General features: G+C 38.3%; 1 protein-coding gene across 2 annotated transcripts in view; it reads right to left on the reverse strand.

Moving 5' to 3' along the window:
• Nucleotides 1-6,415: 6,415 nt before the first annotated feature.
• LOC113623309 (cytochrome P450 2C23-like) overlaps nt 6,416-14,564 on the reverse strand; it is a 32,787-nt gene continuing 24,638 nt past the window's right edge. Inside the window, exons 6-9 of one of the 2 annotated variants that reach the window (XM_027112310.1) lie at nt 14,247-14,388; nt 13,099-13,286; nt 9,307-9,448; nt 6,416-7,642 (exon numbers count right to left, since the gene is read on the reverse strand). In XM_027112310.1, the coding sequence (XP_026968111.1) occupies nt 7,434-7,642; nt 9,307-9,448; nt 13,099-13,286; nt 14,247-14,388 (681 nt within the window). In that variant the 3' untranslated portion in view covers nt 6,416-7,433. The remainder of the gene's footprint in view (nt 7,643-9,306; nt 9,449-13,098; nt 13,287-14,246; nt 14,389-14,564) is intronic. The other variant, XM_027112311.1, reaches the window with a different exon arrangement.

Here is a 14,564-nt window from a genome sequence, read left to right on the forward strand (position 1 = left end):
AGATTTTAAAACCTATTACCAAAAAATTGTATAAATGATCTTATTTGCAAAGCAGAAATAGGGACACAGACATAGAGAACAAACGTATGGATACCAAGGGGGGAAAGGGGGGTGGGATGAATTGGGAGATTGGAATTGACCTATATACACTATTGATACTATGTATAAAATAGATAACTAATGAGAACCTACTGTATAGCTCAGGGAACTCTACACAATGCTCTGTGGTGACCTAAATGGGAAGGAAAGCCAAAAAAGAGAAGATATATGTATATGTATAGCTGATTCACTTTGCTGTACAGTAAAAACTAACACAACATTGTGAAGCAACTATACTCCAATAAAAATTAATTTAAGAAATAAATAAATAAAACCTATTACCTTTATTTTATTCTATGCTCCCTCCTGAAGAAAGCACTGACCCTAAAGATAAAAATAATTGTTACCTTAGAACAAAATAATTTTTTTTCAGTTTGAGCAACTAGGTCATCATTGAAGAAACATATTCCTTCTGTGTTTGAAATTAATGGAGAAGATAAATAGGAAAGAGAGTCCTGAGCAAGCTTCTTGGGGTTTGTTTATAATGGCCCTGAGAATGGAAATTCATGAGGGTTATTTCATCCTAAATGACCATAACTATGAAGTTAAGTCCAGCTTCACTGAAAATTCAGAGCTAGAACTGACCACCCAATATAATTTTTGTACCGATTATGTAAAGGCCTTTGAGACTTAAAAGTTGATATCTCTAAGCCTAAAGGCATTTTGTCCTAAACATTTCTGGCTGTGATTTTAAATCTGTAGAAATACCAATAAGACAGGACCTATGCATGCACTTGAATCCATCTCTCCCGCCTCCTCCTCCTATAACAGCATCAGCTTCAATCTAGCCTCAGTTTACCAAGATCCCTTGAAAACTCTAGATTGAATTGTTGACTCTGTAAGTGGCCCAATTGCCTCCAGTTCTGACTGTGCCCGAAACTAGGATGTTCCCGTCCCCTTACTAGCCTGTTCCAATTCTAGACTTCTGATGTCCTAGCTTGCTTTGACCTGGGACATTGCCTTGAAACTGAGTTTTGACTGTTGCATGACCTGAGGCAGTGTTTAGAAGACACCTATGAGCCAGAAAGTACTTACTAGTCATCATGCTTCTATTTTATCAGGAAAATGTATGCTAATTATTGATGCTTTTGTGCTTGTGTATATATTCTTTTTTTCAAAAAAGACAGCTTTATGGGAATTCCCTGGTGGTCCAGTGGTTAGGACTCGACACTTTCACTGCCAGGGCCCGGGTTTGATCCCTGGTAGGGGATCTAAGACCCCAGAAGCTGCACGGCACAGCAAAAAAAAAAAAAAAAACAAAACAAAAAACAGCTTTATTGAGATATAATTCACATACTATAAAGTTCACCCATTTAAGGGTACAGTTCAGTGGTTTTTAGAAAATACAGAATTGTGCAATCATCATGGCAATCTAATTTCGGAATGTTTTCATCACCCTTCAAGAAAACTCCCTAGCCATTTGCACTCACTTTCCAGACCTACACCATCACTAATCTATTTTCTGTCTCTATGGATTTGCTTATTCTGGACATTTCATATAAATGGAATCATATAATACGTGGTCTTTTGTGTCTGGCTGCTTTCAAGATTCATCCATGTTGTAGCAAGTATCAGTACTTCATTCCCTTTTTATGGCCATAAAATATTCCATTGTATGGATATAACACCTTTTGTTTATCCATTCATCAGTCGATGGACATTTGGCTTGTTTCCACTTCTTAATTATTATGAATCATCCTATGAACATTCTTGTACAAGATTTTGTGTTTACATATATTTTCATTTCTCTTGGGTAGACACCTAGGTGAAAGTGCTGGGTAATATGGTAACACTATGCTTAACATTTTGAGGAAATGCCAAACTGTTTTCCAATGTGGCGGCACCATTTTACATTCACACCAGAAATATATGAGGATTCCACCTTCTCCGCGTTCTTGAAAACACTTATTATCTTTTTAATTTTATCTTACTAGTAGGTGTGAAGTGGTATGTCATTGTGGTTTTGATTTGCATTCCTCTGGTGACTAATGATATTGAGAACCTTCTCATGTGTTTATTGGCCATTTGCATATCTTCTTTGGAGAAATGTTTATACAAATCCTTTGCCCATTTTTAAATTGGGTAGTCTTTTTATTGCTGAGTTATATGAGACTCTTTCTGACCTAACTTTGTTAATATAGGAGGTGCCAACCATGCCCACAGTACAAAGCTAGCTGCTATTCTCTTGGGTGGAAACCCTTTAAGATCTCTCTCTCCCAGGCTAACATCTCATCTGTGGGAAACGCCCACACACCCTTCGACCTTAGGAATTCTGAGAGTATAGGCCATTTAATTTAAAAATTAAAAAAAAATTTTTAATTTATTTTTTTGGCTGCATTGGGTCTTTGGTGCTGCACATGGGCTTTCTCTAGTTGTGGTGAGCAGGGGCTACTCTTCTTTGTGGTGCACAGGCCTCTCATTACAGTGGCTTCTCTTCTTGCAGAGCACAGGTCCTAGGCGAGCGGGCTTCAGTACTTGTGGCATGTAGGCTCAGTAGTTGTGGCTCACAGGCTTAGTTGCTCCACGGCATGTGGGATCTTCCTGGACCAGGCTCGAACCTGTGTCCCCTGCATTGGCAGGCAGATTCATAACCACTGAGCCACCAGGGAAGCCCCTCATTGTAGTTTTGATTTCATTTCTCTAATAATTAGTGATGTTGAGCAGCTTTTCATGTGCTTCTTGGCCATCTGTATGTCCTCTTTGGGGAAATGTCTATTTAGGTCTTCTGCCCAGTTTTTGATTCGGTTGTTTGTTTTTTTAATATTGAGCTGCATGAGCTGTTTATATATTTTGGAGATTAATCCTTTGTCCGTTGATTTGTTTGCAAATATTTTCTCCCACTCAGGGTTGTTGTTTTGTCTTGTTTGTAGTTTCCTTTGCTTTGCAAAAGCTTTGAAGTTTCATTAGGTCCCATTTGTTTATTTTTGTTTTTATTTCCATTATTCTAGGAGGTGGATCAAAAAAGATCTTGCTGTGATTTATGTGAAAGAGTGTTCTTCCTATGTTTTCCTCTAAGAGTTTTATAGTGTCCAGTCTTACATTTAGGTCTCTAATCCAGTTTATTTTTGTGTACGGTGTTAGGGAGTGTTCTAATTTCATTCTTTTACATGTAGCTGTCCAGTTTTCCCAGCACCACTTATTGAAGAGACTGTCTTTTCTCCATTGTATATCCTTGCTTCCTTTGTCATAGATTAGTTGACCATAGGTGCGTGGGTTTATCTCTGGGCTTTCTATCCTGTTCCATTGATCTATATTTCTGGTTTTGTGCCAGTACCATATTGTCTTGATTACTGTAGCTTTGTAATATAGTCAGACTCAGGGAGTCTGATTCCTCCAGCTCCTTTCTATCCCCTTGAGACTGCTTTGGCTATTCGGGGTCTTTTGTGTCTCCATACAAATTTTAGGATTTTTTGTTCTACTTCTGTAAAAAATGCCATTGGTAATTTGATAGGGATTGCATTGATTCTGTAGATTGCTTTGGGTAGTATAGTCATTTTCACAATATTGATCTTCCAATCCAAGAACATGGTATATCTCTCCATCTGTTTGTGTCATCTTTAATTTCTTTCATCAGTGTCTTTTCTGAGTACAGGTCTTTTACCTCCCTAGGTATTCCTAGGTATTTTATTCTTTTTGTTGCAGTGGTAAATGGGAGTTTTCCTTAATTTCTCTTTCAGATTTTTCACCATTAGTGTATAGGAATGCAAGAGATTTCTGTGCATTAATTTTGTATCCTGCAACTTTACCAGATTCACTGATTAGCTCTAGTGGTTTTCTGGTGGCATCTTTAGGGTTCTCTATGTATAGTATCATGTCATCTGCAAACAGTGACAGTTTTACTTCTTCTTTTCCTATTTGGATTCCTTTTTCTCTCTGATTGCCGTGGCTAGGACTTCCAAAACTATGTTGAATAATACTGGTGAGAGTGGACATCCTTGTCTTGTTCCTGATCTTAGAGGAAATGCTTTCAGTTTTTCACCATTGAGAATGATGTTTGCTGTGGGTTTGTCGTATGAGGCCTTTATTATGCTGAGGTAGGTTCCCTCTATGCCTACTTTCTGGAGAGTTTTTATCATAAATAGGTGTTGAATTTTGTCAAAAGCCTTTTCTGCATCTATTGAGATGATCATATGGTTTTTATTCTTCAATTTGTTAATATGGTGTATCACATTGATTGATTTGCATATATTGAAGAATCCTTGCATCCCTGGGATAAATCCCACTTGATCGTGGTGTATGATCCTTTTAATGTGTTGTTGGATTCTGTTTGCTAGTATTTTGTTGAGGATTTTTGCATCTATATTCATCAGTGATATTGGTCTATAATCTTCTTTTTTTGGAGTATCTTTGTCTTGTTTTGGTATCAGGGTGATGGGGGTCTCATAGAATGAGTTTGGGAGTGTTCCTTCCTCTGCAATTTTTTGGAAGAGTTTGAGAAGGATGGGTGTTAACTCTTCCCTAAATGTTTGATAGAATTCACCTGTGAAGCCATCTGGTCCTGCACTTTTGTTTGTTGGAAGATTTTTAATCACAGTTTCAATTTCATTACTTGTGATTTGTCTGTTCATATTTTCTATTTCTTCCTGGTTCAGTCTTGGAAGATTATACCTTTCTAAGAACTCGTCCCTTTCTTCCAGGTTGCTCATTTTATTGGCATAGAGTTGCTTGTAGTAGTCTCTTATGATGCTTTGTATTTCTGTGGTGTCCATTGTCACTTCTTTTTCATTTCTAATTTTATTGATTTGAGTCCTCTCCCTCTTTTTCTTGATGAGTCTAGCTAAGGGCTTATCAATTTTGTTTATCTTCTCAGACAACCAGCTTTTAGTTTTATTGATCTTTGCTATTGTTTTCTTTGTTTCTATTTCATTTATTTCTGCTCTGATCGTTATGATTTCTTTCCTTCTACTAACTTTGGGTTTTGTTTGTTCTTGTTTCTGTAGTTCCTTTAAGTGTAAGGTTAGATTGTTTATTTGAGATTTTTCTTGTTTCCTGAGGTAGGATTGTATTGCTCTAAACTTCCCTCTTAGAACTGCTTTTGCTGCATCCCATAGGTTTTGGATTGTCATGGTTTGTTGTCATTTGTCTCTAGGTATTTTTTGATTTCCTCTTTGATTTCTTCAGTGACCTCTTGGTTATTAGTAATGTATTGTTTAGCCTCCATGTGTTTGTGTTTTTTATGTTTTTTTCCTTCTAATTGATATCTAATCTCATAGCGTTGTGGTCAGAAAAGATGCTTGATATGATTTCAATTTTCTTAAATTTACTGAGGCTTGATTTGTGACCCAAGATGTGCTCTATCCTGGAGATTGCTCCATGTGCACTTGAGAAGAAAGTGTAATCTGCTGTTTTTGGATGGAATGTCCTATAGGCAGGCAGATTCTTAACCACTGGACCACCAGGTAAGTCCCATCATTATGTTATTTTATTATGGAATTTAACCTCACCTCCCAAACTAGTTTCCTCTTCTGTCTGTTCTCTCTTCATTCTACTAGTTCTGCATCCCAAGTTAGGGAACCTAGCTGGCAAATTCAAAACTTCTCAGAATTCATGGAAGGAGGAGACTCTGAGTGACAAAAGACAAAACTCTTGTTAGCTAGAAAGGAGTGTGAGGGTGGGAAGAAAACAGAGATGCTCACATGTTAGCAAATCACATTAACATTTAGATCCAAAATTTACAGCTTCAAAATCCCCACCTCAAGGACCTCAGCTCTACTTTTTTTGTGTGGTAAAGTATACACGATGTAAAACTTACCATTTTACCCATTTTTAAGTGTACAGTTTAGTGGCATTAAGTACATTCACATTGTTATGCAATCATCACCGTCGTCTATCTCCAGAACTTTATCTTCCCAAATTGAAACTCCATACCCATTAAACAATAACTCCCCATTCTCCCCCCTCCCCCTGCAAGCACCATTCTACTTTGTCTCTATGAGTTTGACTACTCCAGGTACCTCATATAAATGGAATCATACAATATTTGTCCTTTTGTGACTGGCTTATTTCACTTGGCATAATGTCTTCAAGGTTCATCCATTTGTAACATGCGTTAGACTATAAATCCTTCTTTTTTGAAGGCTGAATAATATTCCATTGTATGTATATAATCACTCTTTGTTTATCCATTCATCCACTAATGGACGTTTGGGTTGTTTCCACATTTTTGGCTATTGTGAATAATGCTGCTAGGAACATGGGTGTACAAATATCTGTTGGAGAGAACTTTAAAAAAATCAGTTCTTTTGAGTATACACCCAGAAACTCAGCTCTGCTTTTATTTTTTTATTATTATTTTCTTTTACTTTTTTTTTGGGGGGGGCATGCCATGTGGCATATAGGATCTTAGTCCCCTGACCAGGGATCAAACCCTGTGCCCCCTACATAGGGAGCACAGAGTCTTAACCACTGTACCGCCTGGGAAGTCCCAAGCTCTGCTTTCAAAGCTTCTTTCCCCCCCAATGTCCTGGAGCCTGGGCTGCCTGCTGGCATTTGAGCCATCCTTTTGTGGCAGCTACTCCTCATAGCACTCCACTGGGCCACCACTGGGCAGCTGTTCTAGCCGTTCTCTTCTGGGTCACTGTTCTCTTAGCAATACTCAGTCTTTCCTTGCAATCTGCCCACTTGCTCTCCAACCCCCAGCCCTGCCCCTCATCACTTTCTGAAGAAGATGTAACTATGCATGTCTGAATCCTACCTATGAACATGGTTTGAATTCTTATCCAAGGGGGCTCCTTGGGCCCCCATGTAAATCAATGGCTGCAAATAGATGGGGTGGGGCAGGGAGAGATTTGTGGTGGGGATTATCATTTCATCTGTTTATGATATTCTAATTATAGAGTGCCCATAGCTCAAGGAAAGGGATTTCTGAGACTTGATATAAAGTCAAACATTCAAAGAAAATCTACTGTGGAAAAAAAGGATTTATTTTGTGAATGTGGCAGAAATCATGTAAGTGCTTTCCATTGGAAATAGGAAAAAATACACACAGGCCATTATATTAATTTCTCTATTTTGAAAAGCTATAGAAAATCAGCATATCTCCAAAGCCACAGAGAGAGTGAAGGCTCCACTATTTGCCAATTGTCTCAGGCCCTTCTGTGGGCCTGGGCCTGGTTTGGCTGGATCATGGTTTATAAAGTACTCTATAGGATATAAGTATATTGTTTTACCCTTGGCGTTTTCAGGACCCAGATCCTTTTTGGCAAGGGATTTGTAGGTTTAAACAAATGTCCATCAAGCTTTTAGCGAGTAGTGTTTCTGTCCTAGCAGTATTTAAAATGAAAAGAGACTATGGGGTGGGAGAAGGAATGAGAGGAAAAAGCAATTACTTTGATTTAAATTGTTAAAAGAGAAACGTTCTTTTGTCTAGGGATAAAGCACAGCTTATAGGGTTGTGGGATGTTGATAAACCCGGTAACAGTGGGTTTGGTCTCTATGTCCTTTGGCTCCCCCAGGGGCTTCAGGACAAAGTTTTGCAGAATGGTGGTGAGAAACAGGAACAACTCCACGCGGGCCAGGCCCTCTCCAACACATGCCCGTTTCCCTGGAAGGAGGAGACAGTTCCATTAGCTTACTCCAAATTCAAATACAATAGCTCGTATTCAAATACTATACACTCCTAACAGCCAATGAAAACACTGATCAGAAAAGGGATGGCTAAGAAACTGCTGGAGGACAATGAACTGGTACAGTTCTTCTAGACGGATATTTGTCAATACAGATCAAAACTCTCTGAAGAAATTTTCACTCTTAATTCAGTAATTCTCCTTCTGGGGATTTATCTGTAGGAATTAGAGATTCACCTATGCGGCTGTCACTTGCATTGTTATTTATGACACTGATGAGTTAGTTGAAAACTAGACATCCACCTATACTGGATTAATTAAATAAATCCTTGTGCATCTATCATGCAACACAACCTAAACATGTTTGTACAGAAGATTATTTAATACTGTCTTATATCACAACACACTAAGCAAAAGCAGGTTATCAAATAGATTGTACAGAATGAGCCTGATTTTTTAAAATAAAATGTACGTTTATTATGTATATCTAGACAACTGTGTGAAGTATATATAGCAAAATATTAACAGCGATTCTAGCCTGAATCTGAAATTCAGGCTACAGTCTGAAATTGCAAATGGTTTTCCTTTTTCTTTTTTTCCTTTTTACAAATCCACCCATCCACTCATCCATCTATTTATGGCTGCGCTGGGTCCTCGCGGCTGCTCGCGCCCCGCCCCGCGCCCCCCCCAGGCTGCGGAGAGCCGGGGCCACTCCTCGCCGCGGTGCGCGGGGCACCGCAGCGGCTCCTCCCGTCACGGAGCTCTGGCCCCAGGCACGCGGGCTCAGCAGCCACGGCCCAAGGGCTCCAGCGCGGGGGTCCAGCAGCCTTCGCTCCTTGGTATGCAGGAGCCCCCGGGCCAGGGCCGGAACCCGCGTCTCCCGCATTGGCAGGTGGACTCCCAACCACTGCACCACCAGGGAAGTCCCTCTTTTCTCTTTTTTTTTTTTGCTCTTCTGCATTTTCCATCTTTTATATTGAACACTTACTATCACTGTGATTAGAAATAAAACATACTGTTATTTTTGAAAATACTAATCAAATGATTGACTAGGGTAACAAAGAAAAAGAATGGGTGCTGAGCAATCCTAAGTTGTCTTTATGACTTTATGAGAACTAGCAACTGGGAGCCAACCAGCGCTTGCAAAGAGGCAAGCGTATGTGGGGCTCCGGATTTCAGAGGGGAAGAAAGAGGATGAAGTGGCCAAGGTGTCTCTGATGGCCTCTCTAAGAATCAGAAAATTAATAATGGTTAATAATTGTTTAAGAAGAGAGAAACTTGAACATTTTGTTTTGAAAAAGTCATGTTATGAAAGGGAGATCAACAGGCAAGAGTTTGTAAAAGGAGGTCCCTTTGTTATCTGATAATGTGTGACATCTGAATTAAATCGATTTGCCTTGGTTTCTTTAAAAACTAGCATTGTACTCAATCACCAAACAACAAAAGAGTCTCTGGAAGACTTACCTGATTCTACTGGTATACAGACTTAAATGGATCCATCCCGATTTGGGGGTTTATAACAGATTGATTTGATTGACTTTGCTATCATCAGTGGATTACTTAGTTATGCCATATTCAGTAAAGCTAAAAGTTATCCAAAAGGTTCATGTGTATGGTTTGGATGGGGTGTATTTGTATTTACCCATGGAAAAAGGCACGAAGTATTCTGTTTTCCTGACGCTGCCATTTTTATCCAAAAAGTGACCTGGGTCAAACTTCTCTGGGTTGGGAAATTCCTTGCAATCGTACAGGACCGAAGACAGTAATGGCAATACAGTAGCGCCCTGGAACCAAGAAATGGAGAGTGGAGTGGCACATTATCATGCTTACCTTTGGTCCCTAAAAAGTCTAGTACTTTTAATCACAGTGGATTAAATAGGATCGAGCACTCTTAAGTTTGCCTGGAGAAAACTGTCTCATGTGATGGCTCTTTTACACACATCACCATACAAGATCTTTTATCAAGTAATAAGATGGTTCTCTGTGGGAAGAGCACTGTTATGGTCAATGTGCAATAATCAATTGTTAAAAAGCTAAGGTTTGCAACCCATATTGTCTAGACATGCGCTTTACTGGAATTGTTGCCTCAAATTGAAAGAGCTCACATTTCATAATTTTTTTCTTTCTGAATTCAAGTGTGAATGGAAGAAAATGAGAGATGGAAACTTGTAATCTATAAAATCTATTGGATCAAACCCCACTTCCCTCACTTGTAAAACGGGGTGGGGTAACAACAATAGGCTTTCCTCTTTGCCCCATTAGATTTTGTGAGATTTAAATGACAAAATAATAATGACCATTGATACGGAACGCTTCACATTTACCTGACACTGTGTTTAGTAGTTTATAAATTTAATTCTCACTTCAACCATATTCAGTAGGCTCTTTTTGTTTGTTTGTTTCACATTGTATAAATGCAGAAATTGAGATTCAGAGAGAAGAAATAACTTACTTGAGGTTATACTTTTAGCAAGTGGCATGGTTAGAATTTGACCCATCTATCTATGGGTCATAAAGCACCCCTGTTTAAGTGAAAGCCTCCTCTTCCCATTTTTACCTCATTTCGTATTTCCTGAAACATTATTTCACAAGTTTTGGAGTAGGTAATACATGCACATGGTATAAAATACAAAAAAAAAAAGTACAAAAGGGTACAAAGTGAAAATAAGTCTCTTTCCTAGACTCAAGTCCCCTGGTTTCCTTCTTAATGTAATCACTGTTACCAGTGTACGATATATCCTTTATGAGATATCTTATGGATTAAAAAAAAAAGGTACACACCTATTTCCTACTTTTTCCACAAATGGTAGCATCCTGTAGAGTTCTGTCGCTTGCTTAGTATTCTACTTTACATAAATAATTTTTAGGGAATTCCCTGGCGGTCCAGTGTTTAGGACTTGGTGCTTTCACTGCCGGGGGCCACTTTCGATCCCTGGTCGGGGATCTAAGATCCTGTAAGCCATGCAGTGTGGCCAAAAATAATAATAATAATAATTTTAAGTCCTTTTTAAATGAATATTCGGCACCAATACTGCTGCAATGAATATTATTTGGGGGGAAATATACACAAAGGATAAATTCCTAGTAGTGGAACTGCTTTTCAAATTGCTATGCACGTTTTGAATTTTCACAGAAATTGCAATGATGCCTTCCATGGAAGTTACACCAATTTATACTACTAGCAAAAACATATGTTTTTTTATATCTTGCCAACATATTGTGACAAGTGAAAACATGTTTCTTTATCATTTTTATTTTCAATATATTTTATTGTGTAAGTATATTTTCACATATTTAAAAACCATTTGTAATTACTTTCACTCAAATTTAAATTTTGTCTCCCATGCATTCTATCTGTTGGTTCTGGGGTTTTTTCATGCTGACTGTAGGAGTTCATTTTATTTTTCAGTAATTAGTTCTTTGTTCTTATGAACTATGAAACATTTTGTCTCAGTTTGTCATTTGTCTTTTGACTTTGTTTCTTTTTCTTAGGTAGATTTTTCTTATTTGCATGTAACCAAATTTATCCATTTTTAAATGTATAGCCCTCTTAATCCTCTTTTCTTTGGTCAATGTTAGAAAGTCTTTCTTCACTCTGAAATTCTCAAAAAAAATTATTGCTTTTATCCTTAGCACTTTTATAGTTTAATACCCTATGTGTATATATTTGAGCCACCAAGAATAAATTTTCATATAAAATTTATTTTATATGAAAGTTTGAGGTAGGGATTTATTATTCTTTTTTTTTCCCTGGGAGTTCTACAACTGAATAATCAATATTTTTCCTCTAGGTTACAAGGAAAAAGCCACTTTATCATATACTAAGTTTCCATGTATAATTACATTTATTTCTAGACTTTATTTGATTGATCTGTCTACTCAAGAAGCTGTATTATAGTGCTTTAATAACTGTGACCTTATATTTTAATATTTGGTAGGACCTGTCCCTGACTATTCTTTATTTTTTAATTTCCCACATCAAATTTGAGATCTGTTAGTTTAGTTCCAAAAAAGTATCTAGTTTATATTTTCATTGAGATCTCATAAATGCATAGATTAATTTCAGGGTAACTGCTATCTTCCTACCTGAACACAGAATAAATCTTCTAATTTATTCAAAACTTGTGTATCTTTCGTTAACATTTTAAGGGGTTTTTTTTTTTGGTATAAATCTTGCAAATTTCTTATCAAGTATATTCCTAAGTATTTTATCCTCGTTTTTATCAATAAAAAGCTTTTATTCATTATGTTTTTAAAACATAGCTTTTATTTTATATAGGGTAGAAATTGATTTTTTTAATAATAAATTTGTACCCAACCACTGGAAAATTCTATTTTTGCAGTGGTACTTAAGTTAATTTTCTTGAGTTTTCCAGGTACAATTATGTCACCTACAAATCGACCCCGCCTCTTAAATGTTTTATCTCATTACCTTTTTCTAATTCTAGTTAAATACTGGTAATGGTGGATAGCCTTGTCTTATTCCTGAAATTAACAGGAATGCTTTTAGTCAAAAAGCATGATTTGGGAAATATGTTTTCCATGGCTAATGAGGTATTTATCTATTCCTATTTTTTTTAAGGGTTAAACTCTTTAATATTATCAAAAGCATTTTCTGTACAAATGTGATTATCATGTGATTTTTCTCTAAGTTCTATTTATATGGTGATAATAAACCAGATTTTCTGGTGTTAGACCATTCCTGTGTTCCTGATTACCTTCACTTGCTGGTGATGTAGTATTTTTAATGTGATGCTAGACTTATGTGTTAATAGACTTTTGCATTGACGTTTGGCAGTAAGGTTGGGAGCTGTTTCAGTTTTGCAGTATTCTGTCACCTTTTCTTCCTCTTCTATACTCTTGAATGGATTAAATGTAAAACCCAACCCCTTAATCACTACAGAAGACTGACTACAGAAGAGTGACTACTCTTTTGATAATTGTTAACTCTCATGGGCAGCAATATCCCAAATGTCCTGGTATATGAGGTCTTCAGAGGAAAGAATTCGGGTTAAAGAAAGTTGACATTTGACTTGATTACTTTAGAGCTGCAGACACATTTTCCATCTCTTCCCCCTATTTAAAATCCATCATGGAAAATCAGGTTTCTGTTCCCACAACATTCGCATTAATGCAAATCACTTCTCCCTCAATACATCCTACGTGAGAGTGTGAGGGGCCTTGGGAGCCCCAGGTCAGCTTCCCCATTCCAGGAAGGCAGAGACAGGACCACAGAGGTGACATAATGGCCTGACGGTGCACTGCATGGCAATGACAGATTTCAAACCCAGGTCATGTGACTCTGACCTTGTGTTCTTTCCATGTCTCTCAATTGCCTCTCTTCCTCAAACAGAACTGAGATGCCTCTAACAGGCCCCACTGAGGTATCATGCTGCCCCTTCTATCCCACCCAGGTTTCCCAGACACCTCTAACCTTAGGGATGAAGTACTGTCTGAATTTCGTGTCCCGGGCCACAGTACGGGGCATGTTAGAAGGAAGGAGGGTGATGTATCTTTGTATCTCATGAAGCACGGCCTCTGTATAGGGCAGCTTTATCTTGTCCTTCATGCAGGGGCTTTGGTTGCATCCAATTACACGGTCAATTTCTTCATGAACTTTGGCTGCAAAGACATGAATCGTGAATACTACTCAAGAGATGTGTCCCCTGAACACCTGGAAATGCTTACGATGTATAATAGACAGTGGCCTAGAAAAGGCTCCCAAGGTCAAAGACATGTTGCTAAACAGCCCACGGGTCTGCTCCTCAATGGAATTTCTATTTTCTGATCTAAAAGACCAGAGATTTTGCTGCAGGAAACATAAAAGCTGCATCAGCTATGTCCTTGGCCTCCTGCCTGAATTGGTTTGTCCTCCTGTATGGGTGAGGAGATGACCTCTGTGGCAGGGATTAAGGTTTACCCCAGATTCCTGGCAAAGCAGCTGTGGAGAGGAAATGTTTAATCCTCACTCTAGTGGGAGCATCTCCTTTGTCAGCCTCATCCAGTGTCCTACACATTTTGTGGGAATGGCAAACACCATTTTGTTAAGCAGTATAAACACTGGCTTTCTAAGACCTGTGCTCTGAGAATGTGCTTGAGAAAATCACGCTACTACAATTTCATTTTTTAATTTTAAATTACATTGGAGCTAAAAATTCCCTTTGGGGAGTCTGATCCATTCTCAAGACGGAAAAACACAGGCCTGTGAGGTGAAATAACTTGTTTGAGGTCACACAGCCAGGTATGGGCAGGCTGAGAATGAGAAGCCATCGTGGGAATCCATGCATCCCTCATCTAAATAGGGCTCACTCTTCAGCATTGCATCACATATGGAAGAGTTGGGATTCAGAAGCTCCTCTGTGTTTAAACTTAAATGAAAGCCTTTGGGTTCATAAAGGTCTCTCTTTCTTATCAGCATCATTTGATATAATTCTGATCAAACCATGGATGACCCTTTGCATGATGTTCTACAAGGCAGTCCAAAGAAAGAGAAGTTGTCACTGCCAGTGGTATCTTCCCACCCTCACCAGTGCCAGGAGCTCATATTTTATCCTACATAAATACTTAGGATATTTGCTGTACCTTGAACCTCAGGGTATTTCATTAGGAGCAGGAACCCATAGCTCAGAGTGAGACTGGTTGTCTCTGTTCCCGCTGAAAACAGATTTGATCCACAGGTTGTCAAGTTCTCCAAGTGAAATTCAGACTCTGGGTTCTGTTTCTCCTGTAGATGGTAGAGTTAATGGCCACATGAGTTAAAAAGAAGGCAGTGGCTTATCAGAGCTCTATGATCACACCCCATCACTAGCAATAGGCTTCATTTTGTGCACGGTAGGGTGGTAGATAAAGAAATCCGTCATGGAATCGAAACTTCTGGTTCAAATCCCGGGTTGGTCAATG

The sequence above is a fragment of the Aethalodelphis obliquidens genome, unplaced genomic scaffold (genome assembly GCF_003676395.1).
Source record: "Aethalodelphis obliquidens isolate GAN/ISIS:26980383/991018 unplaced genomic scaffold, ASM367639v1 scaffold11, whole genome shotgun sequence".
In the NCBI taxonomy this organism is placed as follows: Eukaryota; Metazoa; Chordata; class Mammalia; order Artiodactyla; family Delphinidae; genus Aethalodelphis; species Aethalodelphis obliquidens.